The following is a 21,024-nucleotide window of genomic DNA, read 5'->3' as shown; positions in this document are numbered from 1 at the left end:
CTTGTTCCCCCAGCCCAACTAACCCCTAAAGCAGAGTTGTCCCAGGAGGCACTGAGCCCTTATATTACTCCACTGGGCTTTCCACACCAAAGCCAAAGAACAAAACTGCCCTCTCAAGACAGGCCAAACTCTGCACAGTCATAACTACAGTCTTTCAACTGAAACTCAGGTGGGGAAAAGAGCAAAAGCCTATTGGAACAGGAGCTAAAGTAACTGAAGCAAAATGTTTCCCATCTACATGAGGCAAAATAAAAACATTTCCAGAGCCACAGAGAGTCACTTACCTGTGGCACAACATCCTGAAGGAAAGTCACAACGCTCTCCATATAAGACTGTTCCCTGGGGAGGAAAAAACAATAAAATGGAGAAAAATTACCATGGAAGCTTAAGATAATAGGGAACAGTATAAATAACAGGAAAAGATCAATTTATAAGTTCTCAGCGAACCTCCCCTCTGAGTGAGCCAACATAAGAATAGTCTAACTTCCAACACAGTTTTCTTCAACTTACTCAGTTGGGGCAGTCTCATTTTTCTAGTATCAAAAGCCTCTCTGATAATCTAAAAAGCTTGAATGTAACTGAGCCTAGAACTTTAAAAAATGTTTTTATTAGTAATAAAATTAGGAACAAAGGAAAAAACAATATAAGCATATATTCAGAATTCTTTCCTGGCATATTTATAGCCTCCTCCTGATAGGGTCATTTTTCTCATACCTACAGATCCTGTTTAAAAGGACGATGGAAAAGGAACTCAGTATTGAGGGTAGCTCTAATGATTTCCTTAAGCAATGAGTTTACCTCTGAGTCAAGGCAAAACAATGCCCTAGTTAGGCCTAAGACAAATGATGCTGATGACTCCACAACTAAGTATTCTGTCTCCAAATTTGAAACAGTATTTTGTTGCAGGTGCAGAGTGTAAGATGTAAAACGACAGTCATTAATGTGGCAAGGTTAAAAGGTGAAAAAGATTTGTCTAATCAGAGTCACAAAGTAACACAAGGAACTTGGCAATGACACTTAAAATGAGAAGGACATGACTATAAGCAGTCAGAGAACGCACAGACAACACAAATTTGTTACAAAAAGATGAGTAATCTTAAATCTTAAAAAATCACCCAAAGACCAACAAGTGCTGGCTATGGGCAAAAATAATCAAAGAATATGACCAAAGCTATTATTAGTTGTACATAAAGCAAGATGCTTTATTTTTTGCCAGTAATATGATACACATCAACTGATTTCCTTAAACTTACTTGCTTCTCTTTGTTCAACAATGAATAGAAATTATAAGAACTAAAATTATCCAAATAATTTACCAACATTAAGTAGCAAAACAGTATTTCATTAATATCTATCACAAGCATGAAGGAAGAAGGCATGCATAGACTGGAAAGCATAGACTGAAGTAGTAAGAATAGAAAGACTCAGCTATGGTAAAAATCAACAGAGGTTGACATTTTCTTGAATAAGAAAAAAGGGGACTCTATGTTTTCTAAATAAGATAATGTTTTTATTTTAAATGATGAATGATTTTGGGTAAGTTTATAAGATAGTGGTCTTACACATTTTTTTAGAGCTGAAAGAGAGTGAACAGGTATAGTCCAACTTCAATCCTTTTACAGAGGAAGAAACTGAGGCCTAGAGAGGGAAACTTGTCCAAAGCCACAGTAGGTAGCAGAGATTCAATGGATCTAATGAGGTATGGAGAGAATAAAAGCTACCCATGTTTTAAAGCAGTGTCAGTAGTTAATTCATTCCATAAGCATTTACTAAATGCCCACTGTGTGCCAAGCACAGTATGGAGCACTGGGAATACAAAAAAAATGGTCCTGCCCTCAAGTTTACATTAATTGGGGAAAAATAGTTTGAATACAGACAAATAAACACAAATGTATACAATATAATACGAAGTAATTTTTGGGGACAGAGCAATGACACCTGGGGGAGGGATGGAGGGAAAGGAAGAATCAGGACAGAACTTGTGGAGAAGATAGTACTTTAAAGGCTGAGCCTTTAAAGAAGCAGGGATTCCATGAGGTGAATGGGAGGAGGAAATACACTTCAGTCTATGAAAAGGAAAGGAGACAAGACACAGAACGTCACATATGGGAAGAATAAATAGGAGAATTTGGTCGGGCTGTAGCCTAAGGAAGGGTAATAGGCCAGGAACGATAGATTAGAGCTAGACTATAAAGGCTGGAAATAATAAAATGCAAAGATGGTATTTTTTCCTAGAAGCAACTGAGAGTCACCAAAGTTTCTTCAGTTAGACCTGGGATAAAAGTTATAAGATTACCAATTTGGCAGCTATTTGGAAGACAGATTGGACAGGGGAGACTGGAGGCACAGAGACCAGTTAGGGTAGAGTTTCAATAATCTAGAGAAGAGTTAAGGAAGATCTAAACTAAAGTGATGGCCATGTGAGTGGATAGAAGGGTATAGATACATTGTGAGGGTGAGATATATTGTGGAGGAAGAATCAGAATGATTTGATGACTAATGATATATGGGTAGTGAGAGGCAAGAGTCAAGGAGATTACCCAGATTGTGAAAGATGATATGCAGTTTTCTTAACAGAGGCAGGGAACATAAAAAGAAAGGAGGATATAGGTGGGATGCAGGGAAGTAATGAGATCTATTTTGGCCATGAGCTTAAGAGGCCTACAGGCCATCCAGGTGGAAATGTCCAATAGCCAGTTAGTGATGAAAAACTGGGCCTTTGGAGAAAGACTAAAGCTGAATATAGAGAACTAATAGTTAATGGCATGAATGATATTTGAACCCCTTGGGAAGCATGATGGGATCCTCAATAAAGAGAATATGGAGAGAAAAGATCCAAGAACAGAAGACTAGGCTACACCTAAACATGATGATTAAGAATTGGCAAGGCATGAGAAATGATAGGCAGGGGCATTCAGGGGTAGAGGACAGCATATATAGTTCAACTGGTAAGTTAAACTGAGTTAAGATTGGATAAAGAAAAAAGTGAAGTCTGAGACAATGTAACAAACAATCTGGGAAAATACTGGGGTATGATGGATTCGGAGGTAACCTTGAGGACAAAGAAGAGATTTGGGATGACTGAAGTACAGGAAAAGCTGGAAGGATGGGAAGTTTATATTTAGAGGACATTCAGATATCTAGATCATGGCCCCAAGATGGCTTTCTCAAGGAGACAGGCTATGAGCGAGAAATAGCCAAGTATGCAAGTATAGCAGAGTCATAGAGAGTAAGGAAGGAAGTAATGTACAGGAAGCTTAAAAAGTAGGAAGGGCCCAGGACATGAAGTTTTCAAATGCTACACAAGGATTTTACACTGGATCCCTAAGATAATCGGTAACCATTGGAATTCATTGAGTAGGAAAATGATGTGGTCAGACCTACGCTTTTAAAAATTCACTTTGCAGTTGTGCAGAAGGTAGATTCGAATAAGAAGAACAGAAAGACCAATAAAAAAGCTATTGCAACAGTCCAGGTACTAGGGTGGTATTTGTTTGAATGGAAAGAAGGGGATATATTCAAGAAATATTTCAAAGGTAGAAATGACAAGATCAGGCAAATGACTAGATAAGCATAAGAGTGAGGAATGAAAGATGACACAAAGGTTTTGAGCCTGGATAACTAAAAGGATGGTGCTGTTCTTAAGAGTAACAGGAAAGTGGTATATGATCATGATGGAATACTGTTATGATATAAGACAGGACTGTCCAACCTTAGGTTTTTATTGAAAAAATAGACAACATATTTTAATTTGCCATTTTAGTGACAGCTCTGCAGTAGCTTGGCTTCATTTACTAAAACATTTATGTAAATTTCTATGCTTGTAGGCAGGCAGCATAAATCACACTGCAGGCCACATTTTGGACAGCCCTGATATAAGACATGATGAGCAGGACAGTTTCAGAAAAATCTGGGAAGACTTATATGAACTGATGCAAAGTGAAATGAACAGAATCAGAAGAACATTGTACACAGTAACAGCAACATTGTAAGGATGATCAACTGTGAAAGACTTAGCTACTCTGATCAATACAACGATCCAAGACAATTTTGAAGGACTTATGATGAAAAATGCTATCTACCTCCAAAGAAAGAAATGATGGAGTCTGAATGCAAAGTGAAGCATAATTTTTTTTGCACTTTCTTTATTTTTCTCAATTTTTTTTTGCAACATGGCTAATATAGAAATATGTTTTACATGATTTCACATGTATAATGGATATCACATTTCTTGCCTTCTCAACAGGTAGGAGGGAGGGAAGGAAAGAATTTCAAACTCAATTGTTTTTAAATGAATGTTCAAAATTAATGATAAATTTCTTCTTAAAAAAGAGTATAGGAAAGTTGAAATGAGGGAAAGGTTTGGGTGAAAGATAATGATTTTCTTTCAGACATTTTGAGTTTGAGAAGCCTATAGGATAAAGTTCAAAATGTCCAACAAGCAGTTGGTAGTACAAGACTAGAGCTTAGAAAAGAATAGGGATGGATATGTAAATCTAGGAATCATTTGCCAAAAGATGATAATTGAACCCATGTGAGATCAAGAGATCACCAAGTATAGAAAAAAAAAGAAAATAGGAACCCTGGACAGAGACTTGGAGGATATAGACATGACAGAGATAAAGATCCAGCAAAAGAGAATGAGAAGTATTAGTCGACCCAAAAGGAAGGGAAACAAAAGAGAACAGTGTCATGAAAACCCAGAGAGAGAATATTCAATAGAAGAAAGTAGTCAATAGTGTCAAATGCTGCAGAAAAAAAAAAGCCATTAAATTTGGCAAATAAGAGATCACTGGTAACTTTGAAGAGAGCACTTTCACTTAAATGATGAGGTTGGAAAGCAGATTGCAGAATGCTTGGAAGTTAGTGAGAGGAAAGAAAAGGGACCTAATAAAGATGGCTTTCTTAAAGAGCTTGAGGGAGAAGGGGTAAAGAGATATAAGATGATATCTAGCCAGCAAGCAAAGTAAAAGTTAGGGTTTTTAAGGACAGGGGAGACACAGGCATATTAATAGGCAACAGGGAAAGAGTCAAAAGATAGCGAGATACTGATGATTAGAAAAAGCGTGGATTATAGTGAGTTCAAGGATATATGCAGAGGGATGAGCCTCGTAACTTCATCAGAGCCTTGAAGGAAGATATATCAGTCAAGAAAGTAAAGAGGAGCTCTCAGTAAATGGCCTCAGTTTTCTCAGTAAAGTATGAGGTGAGGTCCCCAACTAAAATGGTGGGGAAGGAAGTGATGTGAGAGGCTTGAAGAAGAGAAAGTTCCAAATAGGATAAAGAGTTGATTAGGGAAGAATAAAAGGACTGCCTTATTGTAGTGCTCCAGATGAGAGAAGAGAACATAAATTTGTAGTGAACCCAATCTATGACTGAAGTAGAATAAATAGTCCTCCATATCTCTCTTTCAAGTGATCTACTTATCTGATAAGGCCAAAATAAAAAAGACCTTCCAAAACTAAGCAATGGAAACCACTTTCATACTGATCATGGCTAGAGATATAAATGAGTTTAAGTTTTCATTAGCCAATGGGCTTATTCTGAAATTTCCTTACGTTACAGCCTGAGGACGAACCACAACTCCCCCAGTACATCGGCTTGGCCTTCGTGGAGATTCTGTAGCCATAGCTGCTTTCACAATACCTATTTCCAGAATAGAGGGGGAAAAAAAAACAGAATCATTATGTGAGAAAATTTATGCTTACTCACTTGATTCGTGATACTTTTCAGGACTGCTTGCCTATTTGTGATATTTCTTTAGTGATTATTGTATAGAAGGAGACTAGGAGAAAAAAGTATCTAATTTTTATTTCATTATAATTATAATAGCTACATTCAGATACAGCTTTGGGGTTTATAAAGTGCTTTCCTAAAAAAAAAACCTTATAATATAGATAGCTAGGTATTATTATCACCAATTTACATATGAATAAAAGGAGGAAAAGAAAAATTAAATGACTTGTCAATGATCACTTAGCCAGTGTCAACAGTTAGAATCCAGCCCAAGACTAAGTCATTCAGCACTCTTTCCACTATCCAACATTCCCTTCCTTGTGTTTCATGTAAGCCTTCATTTCAAAAACAATAAGTCAACTTCAAATTTATTTATTCATTCCCAGAAGAAAGGGGAAAAAATGGAATGTAGCGAGGTCTATAGTGAAATATGCAACAATGCAACAATCCAAATCATCTCTATGAACCCAAGTTCAAAAATTTTCTACACTATTTTCAAATCAAGACGAATTTATTACCAATTGTTTGAAACTTATCCTAAGTGTTTTGTTTTGTTTTATATTGGAGGTCTGTATTATAAATTGGATGTGGTGCTGTTTTTGTCCATAACAAGTGAACTATGAACAGTTTTCCCACAGGTTAAATGATTTAGTACGTATTGCGCTGCCAAGGAATGGCAACTGTTAGTTCCCAACAACCATATCGTTAATCTACATGCAAAGGGTTGGACTGGATCAATTTTATGAAACTAAAGCAGGAAAAGTTGATGTAAGGTCCTAGAACTAGTTCATGTTAGCTGTGTGACCCTGGGCAAATCACTTAACCTCTCAGCCTTATTTTCTTCATCTGTAAAATGGGAATAACAGCACCTGCCAACAAACAGGGTTGCTGTGAGGATAAAAAATATACAGCACTTTATAAACCTTAAGGTGCTTACCAATGTTAGATATCATTAATGATAGTTTAATAACTGTATTTTAATGTAACTGGTTTCCTTTGTAATTCTAAGCATTTTATTTAATGCATTTAAAAACATTATTTTGAGAAGGGGTTCCTAAACTTCAAAAAACTGACAAAGGGGTCTCTGACACAAAAAAAAAGTTAAGAATTCGGGTATTAAAGGGTGTCTGGGGCAGCTAGGTGGTGCAGTGAATAGAGCTCTGGCCCTGGAGTCAGGAGGACTCGAGTTCAACTCTGACTTCAGACACTTATTAGTGATGTGACTCTGGACAAGTCACTTAACCCCCAATTGCCTCCAAAAAAATTTTTTTAAAAAGAATATTGAGCATTTATTTAGGAATTTATCATCTTGTGGACAATGTGGACATATTCAGAAGTGGGAGGCATACTAGTAGGGAATACTCTCAGTTATCTAATGAGGCATACTCAGCATTTGGAGATGATATGGTTGGTGTTATTTTGGAACTGAGCCACCCTCTGTGCTAGGCCTGTATTGTAACCACCACACACGTTTGTGTGTGATGGTTATAATACAATACAAATTCAAAATTCTTAGACTTTAAGAGTTTCTGGCCCCACCCATGTAGGAACTTTTCAGCCTTAAGCTCAAGCCTCAGAGAAAGGAACCATGTGACTTCTCTCTCAAGGGGGGGGACCTGGAGCCTCAAGACCACAGGTGGACTTCTGGGTCCTCCAGTTCAGACCTTTGATTAAATCTCCTTAATAAAAGGATTTGTTCTGTAAAATTTGGACTCAGTCAAAAGGTCACTTCTAAGGACCTAGAAAGCCAAATGTGGCCTCAACCAGCAGGTTCCCCACCCCTGGACTGGAGGGTAGAAGTCTCTGAACCCTACAATTCTGGTGGAGTAGGAAAAATTCGTAGGACTGAGGATCTATCATGTGGCCCTAGGGCTGTAGAAACAGCAAGAGACTGAGGCATGATAAGGTAGAAGGAAGGGGAAAGAAACCTCAACTTTGCCTTCCACTGATAAAACGAGTTATTGGGATCGTAGAGGTTCATGGAAAAGGGGACTGCTTCTATAATAAAACCAAGTTCATTCCCTTTGGAGGGGAATCCAAGCTTTGAAAGTAAAATCATAAGGCTGGAGATCCGATAAGAAGGGAAGGAGTTAGCTCTCTTGCAAACCCAAATTAGTTTCCCTTCAGAAGTACAAACATTCACAATAATACCATCAGGCTGGAGCCTTTCAGAGGGTTCCCTCTTCAAAGGAAGATACAGATTCAAATACAATCTTTTCTCCACTAAGTTAATCAGGGAAGTCCTCTGATCAACTCCTCACAAAGCAAAGAATGAATCCTAAGACAAGTAAATACAATTTCATTCAAGCAAACTTCTTTTCTCCCAGCGGTCCCATCTGAGCCAGGCAGAAGGGAGAAGACATAGAGAAGAACCTCTCTCCCCATGCTTCCAGGTGACAACTCTAAACTCTGACCCCTCCAGGCCATTTCTTAACTTCGGAACCAAATGGAAACTTGGGAATGCCTCAAATGAATCAGGAGAGCATGAGAACACCGGGCTGAAGGGAGGGAATGAAGGGGATGGGGGAGGGGAGGAGGGCCGGCGGTGAAGAAAGCTGCCCAGAGGGAGGACAGCACAACACCTAGTAGGAGGTCTCTTTACAAGAACCCTAAATCTGGAGCTGAAAGAGGGAGCCCCCAAGACTGCGTTCGGAGCAATGGGGGAGGGAATCTGTCACCTAAGCTTGGAGAGAACAATAAAGTGGGGTCATTCGCGGGGGAGGATGAGGGGGTGAAACACCCCTTCCTCCTGCAACAAAAGCAACCCCTTTCTCACTCCACCGCACTCCACCCCTGTCAGCGATTACAGGCGGGAGGAGGGGGGTGGGGGCCTCCACTTTCCTAGAAGGGCTGTGGTCCCTTCGGGCCCCGGAGTCCTCCCTCCCGGGCACCAGCTTGGGGGTACCCCAATGCTACCTTGGGGTGGGGCGGGTCCTCGGCCTCCGACTCGCTAGTTCCGGGGGCCCTCTCCCGACTAGACCATAGCGCCCGCGGCCACGGCTACCCCTCCCTGCCCCCGGGCATAACCTCCCACCACTAACCTGACACCCACAGCAAAGCCCGCGCCCGGCCACCCTCCCCGCCCCGCGCCCCGCGTCCCGCCCCGGAAGCCCACCCGCCACCAGCCCTTCAGTCTCCGCAGCCCTTCAGATCCCGCTGCCCCCTCACCGGCTGCCCCGCCGGTTACCGGGCTCTCCAGCAGCCTTGCTCACTGTTTAGAGTCCCCCTTCGATGAGTGACAGGCTGCGCCTCCTACCTACGCCACGGCGGAACTCGCCTACTGGCCAATCCCAGGGGCGTTTCGGCCACAAGCGGGCACCGCCCCCGGGGGCCGGCACAGCCAATCGGCAATGAGCAAAGTCTTAGCCAATCGGAAGCGGCTCGGAGGAAAACACCACAGGGGGTAAGTTCGGCTCAGATTCGGTAGTGAAGACAACCAGGACAAGGCAACAGTGAATAAGCTCGTTTTCCCTGAAGACCCTGGCTAAGTAGCCTTGGAAAGAAACCCACCTGCGGTAAGGTCCCTTTGGCGTCCCTTCTCCCTACCTGAGTCTGTCAGGAGGACGGGTGTGTGTGTGTCTGTGTGTGTGTTTACTTCGAATTATCGCGACAGCTGATTCGAAACTCAGAGCACGTGGACGTGGCAGCTGCCAATCATGGACAGTGACCATTCATCAGCGCCAAATCCGCCCTTATGCCCCGCCTCCTTTTGCCTTGTTTACCTTCCGGCTCCTGGGTGCCAGCCTCGGTGAGGAGAGATTACAGAGGTGCTGGCGGGAATGAGCTGAGCTTTCGTACGGCGCGCTGAGGACCTCCTGGGGACAAGCGGAGCCTCGAGAGCTCCAGGAGGTGGGAGCGGGACCAGCACATGGGCTAGGCAGCGGGGCCCCGTCAGAGCCTCAGGTTCCATCACCCCAGTTTGGGGTGGGGGGGATGGGAGTCTAAATCTGCTCCCACTCCCCCTCCTTCTTTAATAATGAGGCCTTTTTTGGTTGTTTTGCAAGTACTGTTACAAAGTAACCCTTGTGTAGCCTGAGACAGTGACTGTGAAACACCTGAGAAGCCGCAGAACCAAGCATTCATTCATTCAGTAAGCGTTTATTTTAAGTGCCTGTTATTAAGTAGCATTTATACCGCACTTTAAGGTTTGCAAAGTGTTTTACAAACATTATCTCATTTTATTCTAACCTGGGAGTTAGGTGCTATTATTATCCCATTTTAAAGTTAAGGAAACTGAAGCTGCCCGAACTCTGGTGATTTTGCCCAGGGATACCCTTAATAAGTGTTGAGGCTGGATTTGAACTAAAGGCTTCCTGACTGCAGACCGTGCATCTATATGCCAGGCTTTGCGTTAGACTGTGGAGGTACAAAAACAAAACTGGACTGGTTCCTTGCCCTTAGAGAGCTCGTATTCTTCTATTGGGGCAGTGGGAGGAATCGTATTAAGATAGAGACAGAATTACTGGTCATTTTTCAAAGAGGAACAATAGTATTCCAGAGTGATGTCTTGACTTTCGGTGAATTAGATTTAAGTGAGGCAGAGTTGCACAAAGTCATCAGCCTCACTCTCTTTCAGAGTCATCGAAGTCCAGTGGCAGGACAAAAGTCTAGTGATGGTCCAGGATGCAGTTGATTACCTTGACATCTTTGATGTCTGACTAAGCTCCAAGCACTCCACAGCACCTGCTTCAGCTGCCTTCATGGCCATGGGAATAAATTGTTCTCTTCCACCTATTTCAGATGTAAGAAGTCTTCACATGCTTGGAGTAGACATTCCCCCTAACTCAAGGAGAGGTTTGAGGCCTGTCAGTTATCCTCAGCTGGTTCAGCCCCTCTGCCAGATGGTTTTACCAGAATGTGATGGATGTTCGAGTTACAGTTTCTTGGAACCACAGAGACAAAATAAATATTAGGCACTTGGTGGAGATGGTCCTAGCCACCAAGACTTGACATGGGAGAGGGAATTTGAGGAGAGGAAGCCTTGAGCATATATAATCTAAGAGAAGAGGGTGAGGAGGGCTGCATTCCAAACTTGAGGTAAAATCTGTACAAAGGCACTGAAACCAAGATGAGGACTATCAGATACAGAGACAATAATTGCACTGTAGATGTGGGTCAGTCAATGGAAGTTGTGACTATGTAGGAGTTTCCCTAGTTCTTAAAATGTCTAATGTCAAATTCTCTGCTTCAAAAACCGGATGAAAACCTACCTTCCTCAGTGAACCCTACCTAATTCATCACATGTACAGATAGAAGGCACCTTAGAGATCATGTGTTTCAGCCTCCCCCCTTCCATTTTATAGAGAACGGGGAGGCCCAGAAAGGGGAATCGACTTGCCCAGTATCACACAGGACTTAAGTAGCATCCAGAATTCCGACTCAATCCTCCAGCTCCAAATTTCAGCCCACTACACTGCCTCAAGGAGATATTCTCACCAATCATTTAATCATCAGACATTGTTAAAAACCTGCTGTGTTCCAAGTACTGAGATAAGCTTAATTCTAGTGCCTTCCCTTTAATGATTGTTTCCAATTTTTTTTATATCTTGTTTGTATGGAATTGTTTTCATGTTGCCTCCACCATTAGATTGAGCTTGAAAGCAGGAACTGTTCTGCTTTTCTTTGTATCCTTAGTGCTTAGTACAGTGCCTTAAGTGCTTAATAAATGATTGACTGGCTGAGGATACTAAGATAAAAACGAAACAGTCTCTACTCTGAAATAGCTTCCATTCTAATGGAGGAAGACAATACACACACGTACAAGTAAATACTAAATAAATATAAGGTGGTTGAGGGAAAGCCTGCGCTGGAAATGAGGACAAGCTTCATAGAAGAAGATATTTGATCAAACTGACTCTTGAAGAAAGTTTTAAAAAAACAACCAACTACCGATCAGGGTAGAAGTGTGATGTGAATGACTATAATCCATATAGAACAAAATTGGAGATGGTGTTGTTGGTCCTTCATTCTTGACAGCAAGGAGGTAATGCCATGACATGCAAGTGAATTGGATTTAAGTGAGGGAGGACTGTGCAAAGTCACTAGTCTCATTTTTTCCTCTGCAGCCATCTGGGTGCAGTGACAAAATGTAGATCAGGATGACTGGAGATCACCCCGCTGGCATCATGGATCAATGGCTCAGTAGCATTTCTTGATGATCATACCTGGAGTTAGGCTCAGAATAATATCACTTCTCAGAATAATATCACTTGACAGTCCCATAAAGTCTTAAGTAGCAAGTTCCAATAATTAGAGCTTCAGGTGGGTTCAGATCTCAAGGATCACATATCCTAGATAATAAATATTGATTATAATCTCACGTTGATGACAGTAAAAGATTCATCACAGAAAAACCACAACTTGAGATAACTCATGTTAAGTAGATGTTAAGTACTCAAGCTAAGTAGATTTTTTCATTCCTAAGTTCAACATTATACAAATGATTTTGCTTTAAAATGCTTAGTAATAAACAACAAAAGACTTGGGATGTGTGACTGTAATCCCAAATTGTATACAGAGAACATATTTGTGAAATATTATCTATAATAAAACTGGTTCAATTACTAAGGATGTTCAAACGGACATAAACACCAACTATTGCTTTCAGAATCCCTTTAAACAATGGAAACATCTTGAAGGTGACTCATAAGCAGTTGCATGCATTTCTACACGTGTTCTAATCCCAAAATAAATAACAAAAAAAAGTAAAATGGGATTTTCCCATTAAGGTGACACAAGATAGCTCATAAGTTCCTACTCACTAAGATAACTGACTACACTGAAATTCTGTTTTCTTTAAACAAAAACAAGAGGTTCCTGACTTTAACCTCACAACTTAATAGATTTACATCTTTGTTTCACAGGCTTGTTTACCTTTGTCTAATGACCGAAGGTTAGTTTGATTAGACCATAGAGTAAGGAAAGAGAAGTAGCATATAATGAGGCTAGAAATGTAGGCAGGATCCAAGTTATGAAGGGTTTTAAAAGCCAAACAGAATATAGTTTATTGTCATAAGAATAGAAGCCACTGGAGTATAAGTAGAGGAGTGACAGGGGCAGACCTGCACATAAGGAAATCACTTTAGTAACATTGAATATGGATTAAAACAGGGAGAAGAGGTGAAGAGGGCCTAAAGTAAGCTGAATGACTAATGAGCATTCATATGCGTGGGATGTAATAGGGGTAGAAATGACAAGATTTGGAAACTAACTAGATATAAGAGTTTAGGGAGAGTTAAGAAGTAGAACTTACTAACCTTCCAGACTGAAAGGATGATGATCCCTAGACAGAAAAAGGGAGTGTAAAAAATGAATAAAGTTTTAGGGGGGAGATAATTAGTTCTATTTTGGACATGTTGATTTTGAAATGTCTAAGGGACATCCAGTGTGAAATGATAGGCAGTTAGTGATGGAGGACTGGAACTGTGGAAAAAATATACAGGGTATCCCCAAGAATCCTAGTGAAGCTAAACCATCAAAGTTTTAAAGTTGTTAACCTTTAATAACCTACCACTGCCCTAAGACTTTGGGACACTGTATAAATCTGGGAGTCATCTGTGGAGAGATGGAAATTGATGAAGTCGTCAATGAGAGGATGTAAAGAAAGAGGAGGGCCCAGGCCAGACTCTTACTGAGAGGTCATGATACAGATAATTTTCGTAATTAGAGGACCTGTTAAGATGATTTGCAGATTGAGAAGAACTTAGATAGCAAGAACCCAAAGAGGGAGTATCCAGAAGGAAGGGACTGCAAATAGTCAAATGCTTCAAATGGATCGAGAAGGATAAGGACTGAACAGAGTCATTAAATTTGACAATTAAGAGTTCATTCAAAATCACAGAGTTTCAGTTGAATGATGAAGTCTGGAGCCAGATTGCCATGAGTTGAGACTGATCCAGAGGAAAGCAAGTGAATACTAAGTATAGTCAGATTTTTTTTTTTGAGAAAGAGCTAGGAAAGAATACTTCAGGGTTTGTTGGGATCTAGGGAAGATTTTTTAAAGATAAAGAAGACTTGGGCATACTTGAAGGCATTAGATGAATCAAGTCAACATTTAGGAAGCACTTACTCTGTGCCAGTGTGTTCTGAGGGGGAGAGAGGGAGGAGGGGTACCAAGCCAAAGATGGGCCAGTCCCTTGCCCTTAAAAGAGCTCGCAGTCTGTTTGGGCAGAGGGAGAGACAACATGTACTCAGATGAGTCATTACTTTGTTGTTGTTGCTGTTGTTCAGTCATGTCCCCATTTGGGGTTTTGTTGGCAAAGATACTGGAGTGGTTTGCCATTCCTTCTCCAACTTCAGGGCAGGTAGGTGGCACAGTGGAGTCAAGACTTATCTTCCTGAGTTCAAATCTGGCCTCAGACACTTTTTAGCTTTGTGATCCTTGACAAGTCACTAAACCCTGTTTGCCTCAGTTTCTTCATCTGTAAAAGGAGCTGGAGAAGGAAATGGCATAGCACTCCAGTATCTTTGCCAACAAAACCCCAGACGGGGTCACAGGGTCAGACAGGACTGAACAACAAGATGACTTCAGATGGGTCACTCTATCCACTGCAACACCTAGGTGCCCCATAAAGACAAAGTAAATATAAGATAATAGGTGGGGAGGTTACTAACCACTCAAGCTGTATATGGGAGGTAGAGCTTTAGGAGAAGAAAGATAGGGAGTCTAAGGAGAGAAGGTTAAAGAGGGCCTGTATTCCAAGCTTAGAGTACAATAGATAGGGTGAAACTAAAGTTTTGAGAGACACTGGGATGTTCCAAGGTGACAATTGGCTGGAAAGAATAGGAGGAAATGAGATGAAGGCATGTTGGTGTGGGTGACAAAAAAGGACCCCATCAGACACTGAAATAAAGGAGGTAGCAGTTGGGGGAAGATAACCAGGGGTTTTCAGATGAAGACTTCAGTTTTCTGTATAACACCGGTGTGGGAAATTTGAGTGAAAAGAAGAGGAGGTCTACAATTGCCTCTAAGGGGAGAGGGATAAGGTCCCTTCCAGCTCTTAATCTCAGATCCTATTAACTAACACTGGGAATTGTAGATTAGCTTTTTAAGAGGAGGGGTATAGTTATCTCTCCTCCCATCCACTTAGTTATTAACCCCTTTCAGGCATTCTTTGTGTCCTAGGGTATGGGAAAGATGTAGATCATCAATGTTTGTAGAGGCTAGAAGTTCTAAAATATCTTTTTTCTGGTTGCTTCACGAATCCTGAAATTAAAAGCAACCCAACCCACCAAAACTCCTGGCAGCCCATAAAAGAAAAATTGTTGTCTACATCTTACAATGGAAACTACTCATGGGACATGTTTTCTGTCTTTTGAGACCCTGGGTGCTCAGTAAATATCATCAGTTTACAAGTCTTTGCAGTGTCCCAGCCCAGTTTTGAGATGCTGGTTCAAAAAAGGAATTAGTTCTAGCATATGAGCTCTTCCAGCTGGGAAATTCATTTTCAGTGGAACATGTGATTTCATGGCCATAGTTCTTTGTTCTTGCAGTTACCCCCACACCCCATCATTATGTTTAATAGTGACTCAGATTGCTTTTCCTGTGGGAACAGAAACAAACCTAGAGAAGTAACAGATAAAAACTCTTTTGGGAATCCTTGAAGATACATTCAGGCAATTCTTTATGTCCCGTAAATTTCAAGGCCAGTCAGTTCTTGGCTGTGTGTTTTTGTTTTTGTTTTGGTGGGTTTGGACTGGTTATTTCATCACTTACCCCTGGCTCTAAAAGCACTAGACAATCACGACATCAGGTGATTACAGCTCTTATGAAATACCATGTGTCATCACAGAAAAGAACTGCTGTTCCTCTTCTACAACATGGGAATGGGGGTGGGGGCAAGATTAAGGATTCTTAACCTTTTTTGTGTCATAGATTGTTTTGGCAGTCTGGTGAAGACTTTGGACCCTGAGTCACAAAGTTTTTAAAGGCATAAAATTATAATATGTAGAATTGCAAAGGAAACCAATTATATTGAAGTAGTCATCAAATTTTGTTTTAAAACAAGTTAACAGACTTTACATTAAACCCTCCTGGACTAGGGTCTGAAACGTCCCTGTCCCTCTAGCTCTAGACTTCTGCTTCATGAACTCTCAATTGATATAAGCATCAATAGCAAAAGGCTATTGCAGTACTCCAGACTAAGGTAATGAGGGCCAGCACCAGGGTGGTAGCAGTATCCAGATGTCAAGAGTCCTGATGCCTCACCCCATATAACTAGAGAGTCGTAGCTAAAGGGGAGGGTGCCTCTTCCCTGCTCATTCCTTCTGCATGATCGTATGAATCTTTCTACAAGATCATTTGCATCCTATTAATGAACATCTAGTTATTCATAGGATCACATATTTCAAACTGGAAGAAAACTTAGAAATCATCTAGTCCGCCTTTCTAAGGAACTTTCTAAAATTCTAAGGAATTTGAGACCTAGAGCAGTCATTCAATAAACATTAAGCACCTAGTATATGCCAGATATCATGTTGAGTCAAAAGAAGTGACTTACCCGGAGTAACACAGATAGTAAATAGTAGAGCCAGGATTTGAACCTAGATCCTCTCACTCCAAATTCAGCAACCTTTTTCATTATACCATTCTGCCTATTCACAAGGTCCCTAGCCTCTTAATATTTTCTCCAACACCCTTATCTCCTATAAGGCCAGTCTCCTAAACTAACCAACTCTATGTTTCTATTGTTTCCCTCCTTTTCTTCTCCAAACCCTACCTAATCCTACCTGTCCATGAAGTCTTACCCTCATAGTGAAGTAAACATTTCCTTACCCTCATTCAGCACTGGTGAATTTTTAGGATAGGTAGAAATTATTCTTCAGCTCATACATTTAGAGCTAGAAAGGATCTTGGAGGTCAAGTCCAACCCGTCAATGTCATATAAAAATAAAAGGAGGCCTGGAGAAGTTAAGTAACTACCCAGTGTCCCCAATCTCATTGCCTTCTCAGCTATTCTCTCTCCAGCCAAAACAGTACCCTTGATGAATCCACCAAATTAAGAGGAATGAAAAAACTTTGTTTAGAAAGAGAAAAGCTATCTTTTTTGGCTTTTGAAGGGACCTTTCACACAAGAGGTGTTTGCTGAAACTAAATCAATCTGGTTGGTAATAAAATCTGAGGATAAAAAGGGAAAATAATGGGCCTTGGAAGCCAAACTTGAATTCATGTCAGTGGAATGGATTACATGCAATTTCAAAAGTTTAAGGAACTCCTTAAAACCAGCATAGCATAAGAGAAAGTTAAAGATTACTTTGTTGACCAAGTACTACATTCCTCAACAGTGAGGGGTGGGGGATAGGGGTGGTAAATAAGGCAAGTATTATACTCATTTTAAAAATGAGAAAATAGGGGCATATAAAGATTGTATAACTTCCCAGAGTCATGTGACCATATGTCCAGAGCTGATTTGAGATTTGACTACTGCTCATATAGTTCATCCCAGGAGACCAATGAGTAGGAAATTCCTATTCTAATTAGGGTACTAAGGATTTGGGAAGTCATGGTAATATTAACAAAGATGATGATCAGTCATAATGTGAATAATTATCCCCAAACTTAAAAGCACAGCTTTTAATTTGTTAATCTACCTTAGTCACTAGCATTTATCAAGCAGCTATTGTGTGCCAGACACTATGCTAAGTGCTGGACATATAAAGAAAGACTAAAGACAGACCCTTTTTGAAAAGTAACTCATAGATTAGAGGAGACAACTTGCAAATAACTGTATAAACAAGCTGTAGGCAGGATAAATTGGAGATACCCAAAAAAGGAGAGTTCTTTGTTAAATGTTGCAACCTGCTTGCTCACCCCTCCATTTGTCTTTCAATCACCTATCTCTGGATATTTAATTTTAATTCTTTGGAGAAAGTAGTGGATTAGTGTCAGGGAAACTAATGAGTAGTCACTCGTGCAGTAGTCTAGTCCTGAGCTGATACAGGTCTGCACCTGAGTGGTGGCAGTGCCAGAGAGAAGGGGGCATATTCCAGAGATGCTAACAAAGGTAGAATAGTCAGAATTCAAGGAAGGAGTTGAAAATCATACCTAGGTTTCAAGCCTGGGTGACTGGGAGGATAGCAGTACCTTCAACAGCTATAGGAGAGTTAGGGAGAAGAGTTTGACGGGGGAGGGCAGGGAAGATTCAGTTTGGGACATGTTTAGTTTAAGATATGAGATCAAATGCTGTAGATGAGTTACCTCCTCTTTCATAACTTTTAAAAAGGCCACTCAGCCACAAGTATCCTTGAATTTTTTTGTTAACATTTTAGTACTGTTATTTCAATATAATTGGTTTCCTTTGTAATTGTGTATTTCATTTTATATATTTAAATATGTTCCTTACTAGATTGTCTAAGGGGTCCGTGACACACAAAAAAAGCCTACAAAATCCTATCTATGCTCTAGAACTGAATATGGAACCATCCACAAGTAAAAATTCAACTCAACTGAAAGTACATTCCAGTAGAATGTGAACTCCTAGAGAGTAAGTACTCTTCCTTCACGTTTATATCCACAGCCTCCAGTACAATGCCTTATTTAAATTTTGTTTAACTGAGCAAGAACAATTGTTAGGCACAATCAAATCCTGATAGGATACTGTAAAATCCCAAGGGAAAAAAAAAACACACCTTTGAATTTCTTTTTCTAATTTATCTTCTTTCCACCAGGACTATTCAGAAGTATTTTAAAGTTCCAGCTATGAACAGCTATATATGTTCCTAAAACATACATTGATCCACTTTCCAGTTAGGAAACACCCACCCCTCCCATTCCCACTCCTTCCACCTCCCCCACACCCAACAGATTTAGCAATCCCAAGGTAAGATAAAATTAAGCATAACTAAATACATTACTTAGCTCAGTGCCTGGCATAAGCAGTAGGTAAGTGCTTCATAAATATTAATTGATGTATTGGTGACAATGTTTCCTGCTTAGAAAATCATCCTATCTGGACCCAAGTGGTATAGTCTAACTAGCACTAGACTTGAGAAGACTTGGATTCAAATTTTGGCTCCTCTGATGCTTATTCGTGGGACCTTGGGCCATCTGTCAAAACTTAATATATAAACTGGAGATAATGCAATCTACCTACATTTTGTAGACTCCAAAAATTTTTTTGAATAAAAAGAATAATGAAGCTTTTTAGCAACTGTTGAGTATTAGTTTGACACCATTTTTTTTTACTTCTGCCAAATAAACATAACTAGATCTTAGACAAACTTGACAAACTATAGAAATCACCAATACATGTGCCTCCGTGAAAACAGGCACTTTTAGTAAAACTATTAAAAACATTATCCTTTTCAAAAAATCTTTGGAAAAACCCCCAAGGTGGGTGATGTCTTGGGCAAAAAGGTTTTTAGGAAAATGGATTAAGGTGCCAAATCTTTTAACTAAAAATCAAATCTTGGCTTGCTTACGTCATATTGATCTCCACCCCAGAAGCAATTTGGTCATTAACTTATCTAAGGACAGTCTCCCGGTAAAAAGGCTAAAGTCAACAGGAAGGAGGTGTCCCCACATTTAAGTCCAAAGAGTGTGGGGAGTGGTCCAAGTAGGAATATTAATGCAGACCATATTTTAAGGTTGTCTTTTCCTTGTTCAAGATTCCCATAAATATTACCTGAAACCATCTTGGGGCTAATTTGGACAATTCTTTGCAAGCTAGAAATAGCTTGTACTTGGATAAATTAAACTGTTTCTGGCAGATTGGTGCCTAAACATGGAGTACAGTATTGGTATCAACATTTTTTTTCTTTTGACAATTGTAAAAACAAGTTATCCTGAGAAACTGATTTGTTGTTGTTGCCAGTTGCCAGTCTTGTCCAACTCTTTATGAGCCCTTTTGGGGTTTTCTTGCAAAGATGATAAGAGTACTTTGCCATTTTCTTCTGCAGTTCACTTTACAGATGAGGAAACTGAGGCAAACAGGGTTGAGTGACTTGCCCAGGGTCACATAGGTAATAAGTGTCTGAGGCCAGATTTGAACTCAAGGAGTCCTCCTAACACCATTCTATCCATTGTGCCACCTGGTGAAACTGGTAGTGAGGGTATAAATTTATGTTTATATGCCCCCACTTTCCTCCCCCCCCCAAAAAAATTAAAGACTAAGTTGATCATTATTCAAGTTAATGCTATTACATTTTCCAGCAAGGCTATTATTGGTCTGGTTCAGTTATTAATGAAAAAAAAATTTGTTCTAAAGCTTCGCTACCTCCAAAAAATAAAGTTCTATTTAAGATAGTAGAAAATGAATGCCAAACTAAAGCACGTGAACAACTTAATTTTATAAAGGATCTTGAGAGTTGCTCAGATTCTAAGAGGGAGCTAAACCATTCTGTCAGAGGCTCCAAACTATTAACTTTGATTAGCTTAGAACGTCTAATAGAAAAAAAAAATTAAGTGATCACTATGGACATGAATCTTACTAAGATGATAAAAATTATACAAGCTAACGCCTTAACTGTTTCTTGTTGCCGTAACTTTAATATGGTAACCCACACATAATCAATACATTCTGTATTCTGCAAGACATACTAATTACCTTAGTTATCTTTCAGAGGAAGAATTGGCTGCTATTGCATAAATCCTTCTCCCTTAAGAGGCTGGGTGTGACTGTAGCCATGGTAACACATAGCGAGATCTAATTTTAGCACTTTATTGTTCTTTGACTGAAAAAGCAGCTCCAAAAATAAGATGGCTCTGGTTCAAATTGTATGAAATTGCATCCAGCTACCTTTTAAAGCAATAGATCATGGCTAAACACTACCAGAGCTTCTTGAGAAAGGTACATTTATTACTCCTACCTCTCAAAGCCTATTTCCTTATCCCTAAACATGAGAAAGTCAGGCTCAACTTCTAAGTCCCTCTTCCAGTTTTGTGAACCTGAGAATAAATATGATCCTACTAAAACAGATTCGAAAGATATTAAAAGATCTAATATATTAAAAGGGTGTAGCAGTGGATAGAGTCTTGGGCCTGAAGACAGGAATACTCTTCCTGAGTTCAAATCCAGCCTCGGCCTCTTACTAGCGGTGTGACCCTTGTCAAGTCCCTTAGCCTCATTTTCCTCATCTATAAAAACGAGCTGGAGAAGGAAATGGCAGACCACTTTAGTATCTTTGCCAACCAAACCTCAAGAGGGATCATGAAGTGTAGGACACAAAATGACTCAACAACTGTATCAAAATCTACTCCCTGTAGAGAAATATAGGTATCAAAGATGGACAGATGGGAGACCTTATAACATTGCATTTAGGGGATGGTAGTCTTTATTTTTCTCCCTGCAA

General features: G+C 40.1%; 1 protein-coding gene across 9 annotated transcripts in view; it reads right to left on the bottom strand.

Annotated features, from left to right (window-relative positions):
* BCAS3 (BCAS3 microtubule associated cell migration factor) overlaps positions 1–9,039 on the bottom strand; it is a 772,682-nt gene extending 763,643 nt beyond the window's left edge. For 7 of the 9 annotated variants that reach the window (XM_036754172.1, XM_036754177.1, XM_036754176.1 and 4 more), the window contains exons 1-3: positions 8,905–8,991; positions 5,559–5,646; positions 285–339 (exon numbers count right to left, since the gene is read on the bottom strand). In XM_036754172.1, coding sequence (XP_036610067.1) covers positions 285–339; positions 5,559–5,629 — 126 coding nt within the window. In that variant the 5' untranslated portion in view covers positions 5,630–5,646; positions 8,905–8,991. Of the gene's footprint in view, positions 1–284; positions 340–5,558; positions 5,647–8,904 lie in introns of all 9 variants that reach the window. The other 2 variants (XM_036754180.1, XM_036754173.1) reach the window with 2 other exon arrangements.
* Between the last annotated feature and the right edge of the window lie 11,985 nt (positions 9,040–21,024).

This window comes from Trichosurus vulpecula, chromosome 4 (genome assembly GCF_011100635.1).
Source record: "Trichosurus vulpecula isolate mTriVul1 chromosome 4, mTriVul1.pri, whole genome shotgun sequence".
Classification (NCBI taxonomy): domain Eukaryota; kingdom Metazoa; phylum Chordata; class Mammalia; order Diprotodontia; family Phalangeridae; genus Trichosurus; species Trichosurus vulpecula.
This window is presented reverse-complemented; position numbering and strand designations above follow the sequence as displayed.